The following is a 15,435-nucleotide window of genomic DNA, read 5'->3' on the forward strand; positions in this document are numbered from 1 at the left end:
GGCTGCTGAGTGCCTCCATCTTCCCTTTTTGTCGTGCTCCTTTTGCTATTAGATATCGGCATGATGTTGTGGAAGTGGGGAAGTCGCCCGACCGCTTCCATCTACTTCAGGTGATGTACGTTTTAGTGTAGCTAGCTTCTTCTTCTTCTTTCTTCCCTGAATTAACCATCTCATCAGCTTTTATCCGAGTTCTATCATCCGTAGATCTCATCACTTGGTCATGGCTAAAATGGATTACCCCGGTCTTCTGAGTACCCTGAGCCAAGCTGCATCGTCCCCATCTATACAAACAGGCCTCACCCGAACAGAGCAGCAAAACCTTTACCAGGCATGTGCAAAGCTCTCTGCATGCGTGGAAACCCCACAGGATCGGCTGCTAAAAGGGTCGTTTGATGTTAGTTCCTCGGGTTGACTACAAGTCATGGGTGTCAACTGCTTCTAACTAATATTTCGTAGTTCATACTACCTACCATTCTCAGGCTGGCAATTGATATTGGGATCTTCACTCTTTTCAATGAAGACGATTCGGTGCAAGAGTTCGATGTCTCGGAAATTGCCACGCGCACAAAGACTGACCAAGTACTGATATGTAAGAAATAGAATCACTCAGGTTGACCGTCACCTATAGCACGGGCTAACGAGACACTCTTAGATCGGATTATGAGGTTTCTTATCACGTTTGACATGTTTGACGTGACACCCGAGGGAAGGTGTAAAGCCAATACCTTCACAAAGAGCTTTCGCTCAGGAACTGGTGCTTATGATACAGTCATTTTGCTCAGGTAAGTCGCAGTTTATTGGAAAATCACTTTGTAAAACAGACAACTAATACAATCTCAATTGGCAAATAGTGGCCTCACTCTGCCAGTTTTTAGCAGACTCCCTGCCTATTTCCAAAAGACGGGAAATACGCTACCAGAAAATGCCAAAATGGGACTCTTCCAAGATGCGCACGACACTGATTTGCCTGTTTATGACTGGCTCAACCACAGGAAGGCTGAACGTGATGCATTCCATCAGGTGATGGCAGCCAGCGAAAGCCTGAATGATAGTGTATGGGCACACTATCTCCCCCAAAATTGGTTTCTGGACAAGTTTGCATCCGGCTCGAGCGATGTTACTTTGGTTGATGTCGGTGGTAACTCTGGCAAAGTGCTGAATGCCTTTCTGCACAGACTCCCCACACCACAAGCTCGGCTTATCCTGCAGGACATCCCCGATGTGATCCAAGGAGAGTACAAGGATGTGCCTCTGTGTCGCACGCATGAAAATGCGTCTCAAATTGAAAAGATGGGGCACAGCTTTTTCGATCCCCAGCCGGTTCATGGTGCTAGCCTCTATGTTCTCTCGAGGGTGATTCATAATTGGCCAGATAAGGAGGCATTGATCATCCTACAGCACATTCAAGCTGCCATGAATGATCAGTCGACTCTTCTCATCTGTGACTGTGTCTTCTCGGACCAATTAGGAAAGGTTCCATATACGGATGCTACATCTGACATGATCATGATGGCAGTGTTTTCATCGTTGGAGCGATCAGAGGGACATTTCAGATCCCTTCTAGAGTCAGTCGGGCTTGAATTGCAGAAGGTTTGGCGTGATCCATTAAACGGCACTCTTCTTACCGTCTTGGAGGTGGTCCGAAAGAAGCAGCTTGCTTGATCAGCTGGGACAGGGGTCTGAATTTGATAATGAGAATTGGACAATGGATAAAGTTCAGCAGAGATGTCTTGTTGGTGCGTTATGGTGAAGTCCTAGCTTACTGCGGTTTGGGGTGACTGGTTATAATTCTGTGTTGATTTCCTGCTCTCTTGCTATAGGTTTCTCCCTTGGTTTGGGTTTTCCCTATATTATCATGCGAATGCAGAGACTACCTAGCTATATAGGTCCGTCCCTTCGTTTTGCTGAGTGCGGATCCGTATTTTAGGTCAGTGGTTATTTAACGTTCATTTGTGAGGGGTTACGGTAAATGAATTCACACACACATATTGTAGAAGCCGAACATGTCAGCTACTGTACTCAAGCCCGGCACGTAGGTTCATTAATCACCTCTTGCGATCTTCCGCAACTAAGTCGCCATTATAGCGAAGTCCCGCTGATACAAGGCGAACACTTTTGTCTATTCCTCAGGTTCCTACAGTACAAGGTCACAGACTGAATCACTTACTATCATGAATGAAAGTTTATTTTTCTTAGAAGACGTCCGTTTATTTCTATTCGTTCCGGGCCAGGCCCCAAATGTAGCGCCCTTAACCATTCGCTCTCATTATGTTCGCGTGCAGCCATTGAGGTTGGTAGTTCAACAATCTGTGACCTCTCTGATCAATATTCGATCTACTCATGAAGTCCGTTTAACAAATCATTTATTTCAAAGCTTCGCAGCCATGATTTTGACCAAAGTGTAGCTTGCCTCTGTTCGTGTTTTTATCTCCCTCTGTTTCCCGTCAATTTGAATCGTGATATAGGCAGCTTAGGCACTCTGCTCGTATGGTGCACCCCTCCCTTTAGCTTTTCCAATAATGAAAATGTCTCCTAAGATAGTAAGATCCTATAAACAAAAGTGGCAGGTAAACTATAGTCCAGTGCTATTTTAAAGGGCTTGAAAGTGGTAAATTGACGGTAATCAATCGACCCACTTATTTGGCAAAGTAGTGACCAGTTTTCCCTAGCCTCGCTATGATTTCTTTGTTTTCAAATGAACATTATAAGATTTAATCATAAGGGATATAGACAACGCGCAAAAAACCGCACCTTTTGTAATCTCTTTAAAACCACTAGATACGATGCTTTAATGATCTATTCGCTTCAATAAGAAAGTACCGTCAATAAACAATTTGCGGGGCAGATGGCGTTCGGTAGAGCCCAGCCACTGAACAGATACTATCGTGATGTTTGAGATAATGTGGAAAGTCATGGGAATTCACAGTCATTAGTACATCTCCATTTCTCATTCTCCAATAGTTTACGCATCCGCTTTCACACGTATTCTTTTAAATATCCATTCGTACAATATCTTCAGGGTCGGATTGTATTGATATGCAATCCACATACATATACTTCAGGCGCTACATTTGGTCGCGAAGTATACGCTTATCCACCGCATTATGAAGCTTAGCATTCTCCAGGCCTTCGAAACTATTAGTCTATCTCAATAGGCGTAGTATCGATGAAAACTTGAATACAAGGTCTCTCGTGAGGTTTCCACGGTGATTCGTATTCCTTAGCCATAATGATGGTGAGTGTAGAGAGTTTACTAGTAGTGTAGTAGTTAATTGTAGTGGGAAAACACAAGTTTAGAATACGTCAACTGTACGGTCACTATGGTAACATACGAGAACAGTGGGCTCAACAGGGGTGCCTTCTGGAAGCGTGGCCACAGGCAGACTTGGCGTGGGAAGTTCCATCTCAGTCGTCCAATCGTGCCACTCAAAGCTCTTCTCTCAGTTATTTGCGGCAACGTCTATAACATCCGTCGTCTCTTATAACTGTGTTCTTGTCTTCTAAAATCTCTCTTAAGCTGTCCGCCTCAAGCGCTCAAATAGCCAAATCTATCAGCAAATGGTTTCAGAATTGTGGTAAGCAAAGCTCGTGGACCCCGCGCATTTCATCTGATCCCTTTCTCTTGCAATCTTTTTCTCTGCACTTCTAATGTCCTGCATCTGATCCGTACTCATTGGATCTTCTTTCAGTCCTGTCTATGCCGTGAGTTCGCCCTCCCTCGTGGCTGATTCGAACGTGACGACCTAAGCATCAGCCAAAGCTCATGCCCTCGTCCCTCACCATGTCTAAATTCGCTGCCCCAATTTCAGTGGCTAACTTTGAAACCCCAGCCATTTGTCGGCTCTATGGGCTGCGTCTGCGCAATTGTCTTCACTTGCTTCGGTGCTGCCTACGGAACTGCTAAGGCCGGCGTTGGCGTTTGCTCGACGGCTGTCTTGCGACCCGACTTGGTTGTAAAGAGTATGTCACGTCCGAGTGCCGGAAGAGTTTGCAGAAAGGGTTTGCCGTTAAAAAACGAGTCATTTTCATTACTTGAGACTGCGACGCTAACCCAGACGTGGTTCAATAGACATAGTTCCGGTTGTGATGGCTGGTATTATCGGGATCTATGGCTTAGTCGTTTCTGTTCTTGTCGCAAATGATCTGAAGCAGAATCTCCCCTTATATACAGGCTTGATTCAGTTTTGTGCGGGTCTCTCCGTCGGCCTTGCCGGCTTAGCATCTGGGTAAGTTGCGTTACAGAGAAGTCCCGAGACATAGCTGAGATAATCCTTGTATCATGATTTTAGTTTCGCTATTGGCGTCTGATGCCGGAGTCCGTGGAACAGCTCAGCAGCCAAGATTATATGTCGGCATGATTCTGATACTCATCTTCGCTGAAGTTCTTGGTAAGAACGAGATCATATCTTCGGGAAATACGCCGAATGAGAAGCTAATACGTGCATAAGGCCTGTACGGTCTAATCGTCGCCCTCCTCATGAACTCGCATGCGAAACAAGATGTCGAAGAGTGCACATGAGAGTCCCTTGCCACGGGCATGGTATCGGAAATAGCGAACTTGGGCAATCGAATCTTTGCTAGAATGTAGCGAGACCTTCTGCAGGCTTTGGTCTCATCCATATTACCCTGCTCTCAGTGTTTTCATTTTTGGTCGGAGACAATGGTTTAGCTATCATATCCATGGTCGAGGCTCTTTAAAGGAGGCCCGGATTTTGTAACGCTGTGTAGTCATCTGTGATCTTTGGGATCGCTGTTGCAACAATTGTCTGAGGCATACATGCTTGTTAGCTTTCTCGCATGGATTTTAGAAAGTGGAAGAGTTCGATGCATGAAGCTACTCACCATATCCAACGAAACCTAATCATGAAAGTCGATTGTTAGTTTGCACCTAGATTCTAAGGTTCATTGACAAGCTCGTACCAGGAACATGCTCAGGCCAGTGTCACGACGGTCATCAGTAGAGTGAAGCCGGCGGCGCCAGTGTCGTCGGATGGTGCATCACCACGACAAGGCTCCGGGTCCCCGTTGCTTTCTTCTCCGACTCGGGGGGACTGTACGAATGTAGAAAATTGTTGTCGGGCATTTTGATTACCGAAGATATCGAAGTTGTCGACGGCGCCTTGCCATCGGTCTGCGACGGCTGCGTTGTGGTACTCATAAAAAGATGGAAAACTGACGATTGCTTATGAAACAGGATATATGCGAAGGATACAGAGTGAGCGAAAGGCTTCTTGAAGACATCAATCCCCGCTTAAGAAGAAAGAAAGGGTTGGAAAATTGACTGGTTGTTTACCGAAATCATTTCTTTCGCCGAGTCGGCGGAAGCGGGTGATCTACTGGACCACCTCGGGAACATGTCAATGTCAGAGGAAAAGAAATAGAAACTTGCAAAGGCTAGGGGAAGGTGTGACCCAGGGCATTCCAAATAATTTCCTTTTTCTCTTTAAGCATGGAATATGCACGGGAGTATTGGAAGTTTTTATAACCTTGGAAGGCACAGCATGTTGCTCGGTATGGCCCAATGTGGAAGCCGCCGGACATGCTTGGCTGGCCTCTTCCGGCAAACAGCAGGAATGGCTTCATTTAGTATAATATGGTTCACGATAGGATATGGACATAATATACGAAATTGACGATTTAGGGTCGAGGTTCCATGGTTCAATATGTAAACTGTTTTTTCAGCCTTATTCGCCAACTGCCAGTGTCATTGCCCGTTAACTGGGTACCATGGCTTAGCCTAGGAGTCGTGGTAATTAAGTCCAAAGCAATTTTACCTTTCAGACAACAGGGTGGAAACTAATGGCGAGTTGAACCTTTAAATAGGTCGCATTTTATTGGATAAGCGAGGTTATATATAGACTGTTTTTCCATCTACTGTTTTCGCTTCCTGGCCCCTTTTGGCCAAAGCCACCTTTGTAAGAATGAAAGCCCTTATAATATTGTAGAGATGAGATTCTAAAGTCTGGCATAGCAGACGGGTCGACATCAATGGAGAGAGGACGCAACCAACCACTCCCATGCCCAGCTCAGGCGTAGTGAGCGGTCTTTGTAGGTGGCTACCGTACTGGAAATGAGGCTATATCATGAATGAAGAATCTGGTGGAAAGCTGTAGTCATATTGGGATGGATGGATGATACTCCTATCTCTCGAGGGAGAAGACTGCATCTCTCCTGAGGCATTTGTGATACCTCAGGTCACTAATGTACTACTGTCACCGGCTCCACCACTACAATACCTATTTGATAATAACTACGCAGAACAAAAAAGTATACATAAAAATATATTCAACAACTATCAACGATCCCGACACATAACTTTAAATCTCCCCACCAACCATCCAGTACACGAACAAGCCATAACCCAGCAAAATCTTTTGCACAGCCCCTAGGCCAATTTCCTCCGCAACACTGACCGGTACCATCCAGTTCTTCTCCGACTGTTGCCGCGCAGCTGGGTATAAGTACCACGGAGATGTGACACTCATCCAGACACCTACCCAAAGAAACCCCAGGAGCCTCTGCCAGAGCGGCACTACGCGATCATCGTCCTTGTTCCGGCCCGTCGCTCTTCGCCAAACTTCCTGAACCCCGTCCTCGATCATGATAGCAAGCGGAAACGAGCAGAAGAACTGCATGGCGCCGGATGTGGACGGCGGGATGCCTAGAATAGCATCGCAGGCAAGATGCAGTACGCCGGATGTGAAAAAGGTGAAGAAGATGTTGGTGTAGCGTTCCAAGAGCGAGGGACGGAGAAGCCCGAGGATGTCTCTTGCGATATAGTTGCCCACAGACGTAAGTGGCCAGCGGAAGGATTGGTGCCAGAACTTGCTGTGGTGGGTTAGTAGATGAATATGAGCGCCTAGCTTGCTCTGCAAAAGTGCCGGGGAAGTCTACTTACCCCCAGAATCCACGGATGGTGCATACATCCCGCAATCTGCCGAAGCCCGGCCGACAAGACTCTGGCGAAGAAATGCCCAAGGTCACCATGATGAGGAAGTAAATGCGGGAAGTAATGTTAAGACAGACGCGGGAGGGCACAAGCCAGGAGAAGATCCCCACGGAGACGCGCCCCATCCACTGTTGGAACGTTGCGTCGAGATACTTGAATTCCAAGCCGGGGCCGAAGAGTTGCGCCAAGTCCTCGGGGGACGTGTCCTTGGTCGACTCGTAGATGAAATCAAGGAGCAGGTACTGCCATATGATGATGGCACTTTCCCGCAAGACATACCGCTTCCAGCTCAGCGGTTGGTCCTTGCCGTTTGGTTGGAGATACGCTGCATGTTGGGGTATATTCCTGACCTCCCAGGTCGTGCCGATTCCGCGGAAGTTGAGCAACAATGCCCAGGTATGACAAAGGCGAGAAAGCAGACCTGCAGACGGACCGTACAAATTTGCCCGTAGCAGATCAGTTTGGTCCAGGTTCGTGATTAGGAGAAGGTTGAGGCATTGCAGAGCAGCCACGGTTGGTAACCCCGCTGCCACGCCTTTCAGGAATTGACTCGTCGTCAGAGAGGGTACCCGAAGGGAGAATCGGTACAGGATGTAAAGAACGCATGGTGCCCAGGCCCGTCGAACAGAGGATGACTTTTGAGTTGTTATGAGGAGAAAGGCGGTTGGCACCGTAAAAGATAGGTAAAGTGCTAGCTCATGGGCAATGTTGGGCCACAACGGATTCGTCACTAGGGATTCCATTATTGTTGTTATTGCTGTAACCGACAATCCCCCAGTGAGAAGTGGTCTGCAGGAAGAAAGTAATATAGGGGTCAAGTAATCCCAGTGTACATAATATACTCGTGCTTTTTCTCTATCTGTACGATGCAAGGGATGTGGATGCATACGAGCCGTTGGTTCGGATGCTCCCGTCACCTATTTACCTCTTTTCGCTTACAAGCAGTAGAGGAACCTAGCTGCTACTTCAATAGAGACTGACACAGTACATGATCGTCGGCCTAAGTTTGCATTGTGCCCCAGATGGCGTAGTTCGGCCAAACTCAGTTCTCAGCTTACTAGCCAACGAATGCAGATTCCACTCGGCTGAGCTGGGTTGTGGATCGAAGAGGGGTAGACTCAAGAATTAGACGTGGCTTTTCTGTGAAGTAGGATGATTGGCCTTGATAGTGATACTCGAGGCTGAGAATTCCACCTTGTGTCAGAGGTTGTCCTCCTTCATGGCCAGGTCATATGTGATGACATGGCAGGAGTTTTGTTGTTGTCAGGATCTAGAACGAGTAAGGTGTGAATCAAGCTGATCAAAAAGGACTTGGAAAATAAATGCTGGTATCTAATTATTTAGCATATAGTTTTGACATCTTAATTTAGTATTAATAATAAGATTTCCCGATTAGTAAAATAGACTTATTTATCTAGATGTAAGTGTCTGCCACTCCCACCACTCATATGTTATTGTCTGAGTGTCTAAACCCTAATAGGGACGAATTTAGCTGGTTTGATTACCACCAACCCTCCTGATTCTTGCGATTGATCTTCATGTACCTCTCGTAATATGCAGCTGAAAAGTCGGTCAGGATAACTAATGACCTGTATACACTATGTGAAGCTTCATGCAGCTTGCATCAAGAACGCATACGGCTCACGCCCGAGAGATCTGCGAGGGATCCACATATACCAAATCAAGGAAACTATAATAGTGCAGCAAAATGCAGAGACTAAAGAATTTCGGCTTGTGATAACGGAATACAAAAAAGGTATAGATAGCGAAACGAGACGTTCATAGATTAAAAACAACAAGTGATCGAGTAAGACACAACTAACTCAACTCGGTAGGATAACACACGAAAATCATGAACACCCAGGGAATACGCTCCCCAGTCAATCAAGGGCATCAGGTTCAAGAGGGACTTGTTAAACTTCATGGTCCATGTGAAGATGGCATGTGCGATGCTATAAGGGACCCCAGCAACCGCTCTCCATACCCTCTATCTTCTCTCGACCACAATCCCCTCGGAATGAACGTCAGCTTTCTGCTGTTCTTCCAGACCACGCAGCCAGGGGAAAGTATTCGTGTCCTAGAAGACGGCATCAAACTGCTGCTGAAGGTCCACCCCTTCCTCGCAGGGGACGTGACTCGCCGGTCGGAGTTCAGCCAAAGGAAGTATACTTGGCAGATCGAACCAGAAGCCCCAGAGTCGCTTGTCCAGTTCCCTATGCTCCAGACACGGCATTCCCAAGTCGAGTCGATCAGGGAACTCCATTCAAAATGCCTCCTAACGGGCGCCGAGGAGCAGGAGATCATGAGTCGGCTGGCGCCGTTGCCAATCGACATGGATCTTTCGTTGCCACGAAGGCCGATTCTACGCTTTCAAGCAAATGTTATGCGCGATGGGATCATTCTCGCCATGACGTTTCACCATGCTGCAATGGATGGCGCAGGCGCTGCGCGAGTCTTGGGCCTTTTAGCCGATTGCTGCAGGGATCCGAGGGCGATGTCTTCTGCAAATGCGCCGCCAGACCGGCAGTTACGATCGGAGATTGAGCGTCTTGTCTCAGAAAGCAGTTCTGGTTCTTCGAGGGCGGATTTCAGCCAGCACTATTGCGGCCTCGGAGACTGGGCAGCACTACTCGCAGAGAATTGGTCGGGATTCCTCCGGGCGAGAGCCACCGAGCTTGTAACCTGGCGAGTGACGATTCCCGGTTCTAAGATCCAGTATTTGAAGGGGGCTTGCAATGCCCTGCTAAGGGGGCAAGCGTCTGCCCGAGCTGATGGTAGGCCGAATCCGGGGTTCCTGTCCAATAACGACATTGTGTGCGCCCTGATGGGAATGATACTTCGGCAAGCGGGACAATTGGCTGGTAAATCCACCGAACTGTCGCTTGCAGTGGACATGCGCGGCAATTTCCAAACACCAGCCTTTGACGACTATCTTGGAAACATGGTGCTACTGACATACACGCCGATCCCAGCTAGGAGGAATGAGGCCCCGGTCGATGGCGCGGATCCTCCGGTGGAATTGAGCCAGGAGTGTCTGGAAGAGCTCACGCAGATTGCAGCTCGTATACGCCAGAGTCTCCTGGCAGTCGACGCAGACTACATCCAAGGCGCTCTATCCCATCTCCAGTCGCAGACCGACTGGGCGGAGATCGGATTCCGGGGAGTTCCCATCCCCTTGAGCAGCTTCAGGAATTTTGGAATCTTCGGACTGGATTTTGGTGAGAGTCTGGGAGCGCAACCTCGAGGGTTCCAGCTGCATTTGCCTGTCTTGGGGGGGATGTGTTTTATCCTTCCAAAGCGTCAGGATGGTCTGGCGAGTACGGAGCCGTGGGACTTGCATCTGACTCTGAACCGTGATGATCAGAACCTGGTAGCAAAGGATCCCTTGTTTTGCTGGGCTACAGGAGGGCAACCATGGGAGTAACCTATGCATGTGTAACAAAATGTGACAGAGTAGAGCGAGAATTTCGAATGGTTGACCTTTCTATCCTTGCGCTGTAATGTTCTGGAGCAGTCTCGCAATTGAAATTCCATAAGAAGTAATGAATGAGAGACATAGGCTGTTTCCCTCGGATATTAACGAAGATTTACGGATAATACCCACTATCCGTGCCAACATCGCGCAACAACCATTTACCCATGCCAAAACCCTCAAACTCTTTATCAAAATCAGAGAACCACTCCAGAGAACCCGAAACAAGCAGCAGCTCAACAAAGCAAGCCAGAACATTCCAAATACCCAGCGCAAAATTCCGCCGATGAACCTTGCCACCACTACTCGGATCCTTGACATCAAAAAGATACAGCTGCTCGCCGAGGGACGCTGTCCACACCCCCAGCCACGAGAACCAGAGCCAAGCGGACCCGCTGGCATGCAGAATCCAAGGGATCACCAGCACCACAGCAAGAGCCTGTAAGAGGAGCAATCCGCGCACATAGCTCCCTGCGAGGACGTATGACGAATTTACATTGAGCTTACAGTCGTCCTTGATATCCTGGTAGCTGTAGGCGGTGTTGAAGTAGACGGTCCACAGAAACAGGAAGACGCAGAGCGGGAGACACTGCACGCCCAGGTCCTTTAAGGAAACACTGCCTTCGTAGACGGAGGCCCAGGCTGGGAGGATGGTGAGGGCGCTGCTTGCACCGAGGATGTACTGTGGGTAGATGCCCAGCTTGCGCGATGTGGGTCGCTTGCCGAAGGGGTACAAGACGATACCGGTTGTGAGGGGGAGCATGAATGTCCATCTAGAGAGAATGAGGGGGTTTTACGTCAGTTTTCAACTAACAGGATGATTGATTTGATTATGGTGAGGGTGGACGTACACTTTCTGCCCGCTCAACATGCTGTCCATCAGCCAGACCGAGGCCGCGTACTGGACTAGCATCCAGATGAGGGCAGTTCGGGTGGAAAGCCGACCGGAGGCGAGTGGGCGGTTCTTGGTGCGGGCGACCTGGGCATCAATGTCGCGGTCGATCCAGTCATTCCATACCATTCCCGCGCCGCTCAGCAGATACGTGTACATAAAGGCCAGTGTTGCGCGGTGAAGCACCCAGTCCAGGGGAACGGGGTCGCCATCGGCGTGTCGTGAGGCAGCCGCAAGGAAGATGGACCAGGCTGGGTGGAATTGTTAGTATTGTAGTAGTATGTTGAAGGAATCTTGATTACCTCCAGGGAATATAGCAAATAAACAGTTGTATTTGTCAAATCGGGAGACATCAATGAGGGTGCGAACCAGCTGTGTCGTGGACTGAGAGCCAGCCATCATCACTGACTTATCAATAATCAAGTCTGGTCTCGAAGAATCAAGCAATGTGTGATTATAACCTTTTGAGGCGACGAGACCATATATGGATGGGCTGAGATGTGCTCAATACATGCAGAGCAATGGATGACATGCTAGATTACAAGATCGCTGTATGAGATAGCAACTCATCGCAATCGCCCTATGCATAGCAGCCCCACTACGACTGCTCGTACTATTATATGTATGAAACAATAGACGTTTTTTAAATTTGCAGATCGCGTGGATCATCTTCATGGTCGTCTTACTGAGGGGCCGCATGCAGGTGATCTATCAAAGCCCTAAAATGTATGAAGGTTTCTATTGATCCATCATAACGCAACTTGCCACTATGCAACCAATTTAGAATACAGTAATCGGGCCACAATAGTCACTAGGCACAAACCTGCCACCGCCATAGGAAACGAAGTCCTCTTACCCGACTGGCTGAACTGGATCCAGCCCGGGCCAGACCGCGCGGGTGGCTCTACAAAATCCAAGGTAATACCACCCGCAATTCCTCGGGAGGCCCAGTCTGCCGGTTTATCGCCAGCGTAGGGCAAGAGATAGCGTCCCCGGATCCGACTTATGAGCCCTTCCCGCGCGTGGAGACGCATGGCGGATCGCGCTGCCACGGCCACCGGTCCTAGCCGACGGAGGCGATCCTCAACGAATCTAGCCAGAACCTCTGGCAGATCATCAGCTGCTGGTTGATTGTCCTTTCCACAAACGTACAGCCAAGTGCGCAGCCTGTTGCTGAGCTGAGCTGCATCCTCGATGGCGCAATTGGCACCCTGTCCGATATGGGGTGCGAACTGCATGGGTGGGTTTATGAGTCAATTTATCCAGCAAATCAAGGGTGATATTGGGCTGCTGACCTTATGCATGCTGTCTCCAATACAGATGATGTTCCTCCAGTGCCATTTGCTGAGTAGACCTTCTTCCAAAGGTGTCATTTGAAAGACTTCGCATCGAGCCCAGACCTGGCCGAATTTGACATCTTTCCACACCGGCTCCTGCGCCAGTCTCTCGCAATGGACTCGAGCGTCTGCGCGGCTGAAGTGAGGCAGGCTTTCGTGCGATCCATCATAGACGTATTCCTTCTCCAGCTTAATAAAGAGGAACCAAAAGACCCTGCCATTCTGTCCGATCACACTAAGGATACTCCACCCGTCATTGTAACAGGTGATTTGCTCGCCCGGGTCAAGTTGATCGACTTGAGACGAGATGCCAAAGATGCAGGCATAGTTGATTGTCAACGCTGAAAACCAATAAATGCATTAGCCTTCCAAGTCCAAAGTCAAAAGATAGGCAAAAAAGAAAGGAAACAAGCCACAGCGGGATGATACCCTTGTCTTCACTCCCAAAGATGTCCTCCTGTGAGGCATTGGCCAATCGCCACATCTCCGCTCGTACGCGACTGTGCACTCCATCCGCGCCGACGACAAGATCGCCCTGATAGATGTGCCCGTTGCTTGTTTTCACCGTGACGCCATCAGGAGAGGCCTCGATGCTCTCGACCTTGTGATCTAGTTTCACTCGGCTGGATTGGACCGGTCCAGCCGCCAGGATCTGCAGGAACTTCTGCCGATCCAAGAACGCAAGCGGATAGCCAAACCTAAGACCTCTCACATTAGCCTGGATCAGCAAGTGGATATTGCATATCGACTCGCCGCTGCTGTAACAGTGCAGGATACCGACTTGTAAAGTGAAAGCCGTCGGGGTAGGTTACATGCGCCTTCACCAAAGGCTCGATCAGCTCTTCAATCCGGTGGTATAGTCCAACCTGTTCCATGATCCGACCGCCATTGGGCATGATACCGATTGATGCGCCTTCTTGGGGGGCAATTTCCTTCTTCTTCTCCAGAAGGACATAGTCAATCTTGGCCTTTTCCAAGCAGTGGGCGAGGGAGAGGCCGGCGATAGATCCTCCGACAATGATGACTCTCATGATGCTCTCAATGGCCGCACTGGAGGGGAATGGGAAGGTAACTAAACACACAAACCTTGAGTTTCATATATAGAAATAAATTTACAACTGATACCTAATAAGAGACTGACGTCCATCTCCGAGGCAGTTGCCAGATCGGGGTATTTATCGCAATACTGTCAATATGGCTACGCGTGCAACCAGCCCTTGACCTCTTCTATACAGCCTCATACCGCTAGTCCTAGGGAATATTTACTCGTATGCTAAACCTTTGATGGATCCTATGATGATATTTCGTGTTCTAGGCTCTTAGGCCATCCGACCCACACAAACAAAGCATTCCCGATCGGATCGGGCAGATCCGTACGCCTTATCAATAGTTCTTGCATATAGTTCAGCTCTTCCATCTCAATACTCAGTCAATGTAAGTCCTCCGTCGATCTCAATTTTGTGCTCACCGCCATTTAACACCCGGATCGGTAGAAAGTACATAGCACCATACCACCACCCTGCATGGTCCTTCTGTCGATCACATAGCTTTCCTCGATTTGCCCCGGTGCTCCTGCCGACGAATGAACCAAAGTAAAACCACATAAGCAATATCCAGCGAGAAACACATTATACCATGCCAGGCGACGAAAGGGTGACTGATCCAGTCAAACTCATGCGGCCAATGGGTTTCTCGTACATGTAGAAAGATACTACCGATATACGAGCCCAGAAATCTTGAAAGCCTTCCAACGACAACCCAAATTAGTCACCAGGAACCCCTGAAGCAAGATCCACAAGGCAAGAAGAACATACCAGATCGTATACGACGCCCCCCTGCTGGACCCCCGACTCATGAGCTGGCACACCGCACCGGCGGTCAATAGCTCAAAGCACAGAAAGGAGCCCCAGTTGGCCGCCTTGCCCACTCCCACCGTCGCAGCCAATGCCAGATGGCCCGCCGTAAAGGCCGCGATCGCCACAGGGAAGATCACTGGAAGACTCTGCCGGACGAGCGGGGCGTGCTGCCATTCATTGGGAGCGAACTTGATGGCAGTGTACATGAGGAAGAGGTTCAGGACCATCCATGTTGTGAGGACGGCCCTCTCGGTGGGATTTTGAGAAGGGTAGATGACGCTGTAGACGAATTCCCACGCGAAGTTGCAGCACAGTGGCAGGATGGCCATACCGTAGGTGCGGTCCTTGTACGATTGGTATATCATGGCCACGTAGTTGATTGACCATCCTAATCCTTGGGCCAACAGAGCCCGATCTGCTATCCAGGCAACATCTCTGTACTCGGGAGGCGCCGATGAGATGTCCGACCACCCGTCCATGGTAGTAGCTTTCTTTGTAGAATGCTGTGAGAAATGAAGCAAGACCTGGAAGGAGAATGTCACTCGAGGATGGTGATACGACGTTGCCGGGATTTGCTGTCGAAAAATTGCTTTCGAAACGGATGTCCAAGAGAATACAGTGTCTGGTGGGCCGGATTTATAGTCGGATTCACTCGTCAAACTACAGCATACGGAAATACGTGGGTCAAACCCACACTCACCCCTTTGTTTCCCCCTGCAAGACTGTAAGATGGCATATACAGCTGTGGACTAGAGCCTTTTTCTGTTTCACAATGATCCGCAGTATGCATAATTTATCCAGGGTGATACTAGCAATAGAGTACGAGAATTTATTCGCATCTACCTTGTAACCTAATATTTCCATTTTCCATCGATTATGGGGTTTGAAACTCACAATTCTTCTTTTTTGAAAAATGGGTTCTGATATTA

At 48.7% G+C, this 15,435-nt stretch overlaps 7 protein-coding genes across 7 annotated transcripts; 3 read left to right on the top strand and 4 right to left on the bottom strand.

Annotated features, from left to right (window-relative positions):
* Positions 1-220: 220 nt before the first annotated feature.
* On the top strand, positions 221-1,662 carry PENARI_c010G07817 (uncharacterized protein; the record flags this gene model as incomplete). The annotated part of the gene is made up of 4 exons (XM_022632308.1): positions 221-394; positions 457-589; positions 653-782; positions 852-1,662. The coding sequence occupies 4 exons, from the start codon at positions 221-223 to the stop codon at positions 1,660-1,662; spliced, it is 1,248 nt and encodes a 415-aa protein (XP_022487904.1).
* A 2,183-nt stretch (positions 1,663-3,845) lies between these two features.
* On the top strand, positions 3,846-4,519 carry PENARI_c010G09437 (uncharacterized protein; the record flags this gene model as incomplete). Its single annotated transcript, XM_022632368.1, has 3 exons — positions 3,846-3,960; positions 4,290-4,388; positions 4,449-4,519. The coding sequence occupies 3 exons, from the start codon at positions 3,846-3,848 to the stop codon at positions 4,517-4,519; spliced, it is 285 nt and encodes a 94-aa protein (XP_022487916.1).
* A 175-nt stretch (positions 4,520-4,694) lies between these two features.
* Positions 4,695-4,929, bottom strand: PENARI_c010G08102 (uncharacterized protein; the record flags this gene model as incomplete). The annotated part of the gene is made up of 3 exons (XM_022632323.1): positions 4,695-4,766; positions 4,843-4,857; positions 4,921-4,929. 3 exons carry the CDS (start codon positions 4,927-4,929, stop codon positions 4,695-4,697), a joined length of 96 nt encoding a protein of 31 aa, XP_022487786.1.
* A 1,388-nt stretch (positions 4,930-6,317) lies between these two features.
* pyr8 (acetyltransferase pyr8) lies at positions 6,318-7,692 on the bottom strand (the record flags this gene model as incomplete). Its single annotated transcript, XM_022632094.1, has 2 exons — positions 6,318-6,828; positions 6,899-7,692. 2 exons carry the CDS (start codon positions 7,690-7,692, stop codon positions 6,318-6,320), a joined length of 1,305 nt encoding a protein of 434 aa, XP_022487698.1.
* A 1,109-nt stretch (positions 7,693-8,801) lies between these two features.
* pyr7 (O-acetyltransferase pyr7) lies at positions 8,802-10,373 on the top strand (the record flags this gene model as incomplete). The annotated part of the gene is made up of 1 exon (XM_022632160.1): positions 8,802-10,373. One exon carries the CDS (start codon positions 8,802-8,804, stop codon positions 10,371-10,373), a length of 1,572 nt encoding a protein of 523 aa, XP_022487692.1.
* Positions 10,374-10,536: 163 nt separating this feature from the next.
* pyr6 (polyprenyltransferase pyr6) lies at positions 10,537-11,712 on the bottom strand (the record flags this gene model as incomplete). The annotated part of the gene is made up of 3 exons (XM_022632447.1): positions 10,537-11,194; positions 11,273-11,564; positions 11,616-11,712. 3 exons carry the CDS (start codon positions 11,710-11,712, stop codon positions 10,537-10,539), a joined length of 1,047 nt encoding a protein of 348 aa, XP_022487958.1.
* A 312-nt stretch (positions 11,713-12,024) lies between these two features.
* On the bottom strand, positions 12,025-14,985 carry pyr5 (FAD-dependent monooxygenase pyr5; the record flags this gene model as incomplete). The annotated part of the gene is made up of 6 exons (XM_022632239.1): positions 12,025-12,032; positions 12,170-12,545; positions 12,609-12,991; positions 13,080-13,368; positions 13,463-13,700; positions 14,465-14,985. The coding sequence occupies 6 exons, from the start codon at positions 14,983-14,985 to the stop codon at positions 12,025-12,027; spliced, it is 1,815 nt and encodes a 604-aa protein (XP_022487829.1).
* Positions 14,986-15,435: the final 450 nt, after the last annotated feature.

Source organism: Penicillium arizonense (genome assembly GCF_001773325.1).
Source record: "Penicillium arizonense strain CBS 141311 chromosome Unknown PENARI_contig010, whole genome shotgun sequence".
Taxonomy (NCBI): domain Eukaryota; kingdom Fungi; phylum Ascomycota; class Eurotiomycetes; order Eurotiales; family Aspergillaceae; genus Penicillium; species Penicillium arizonense.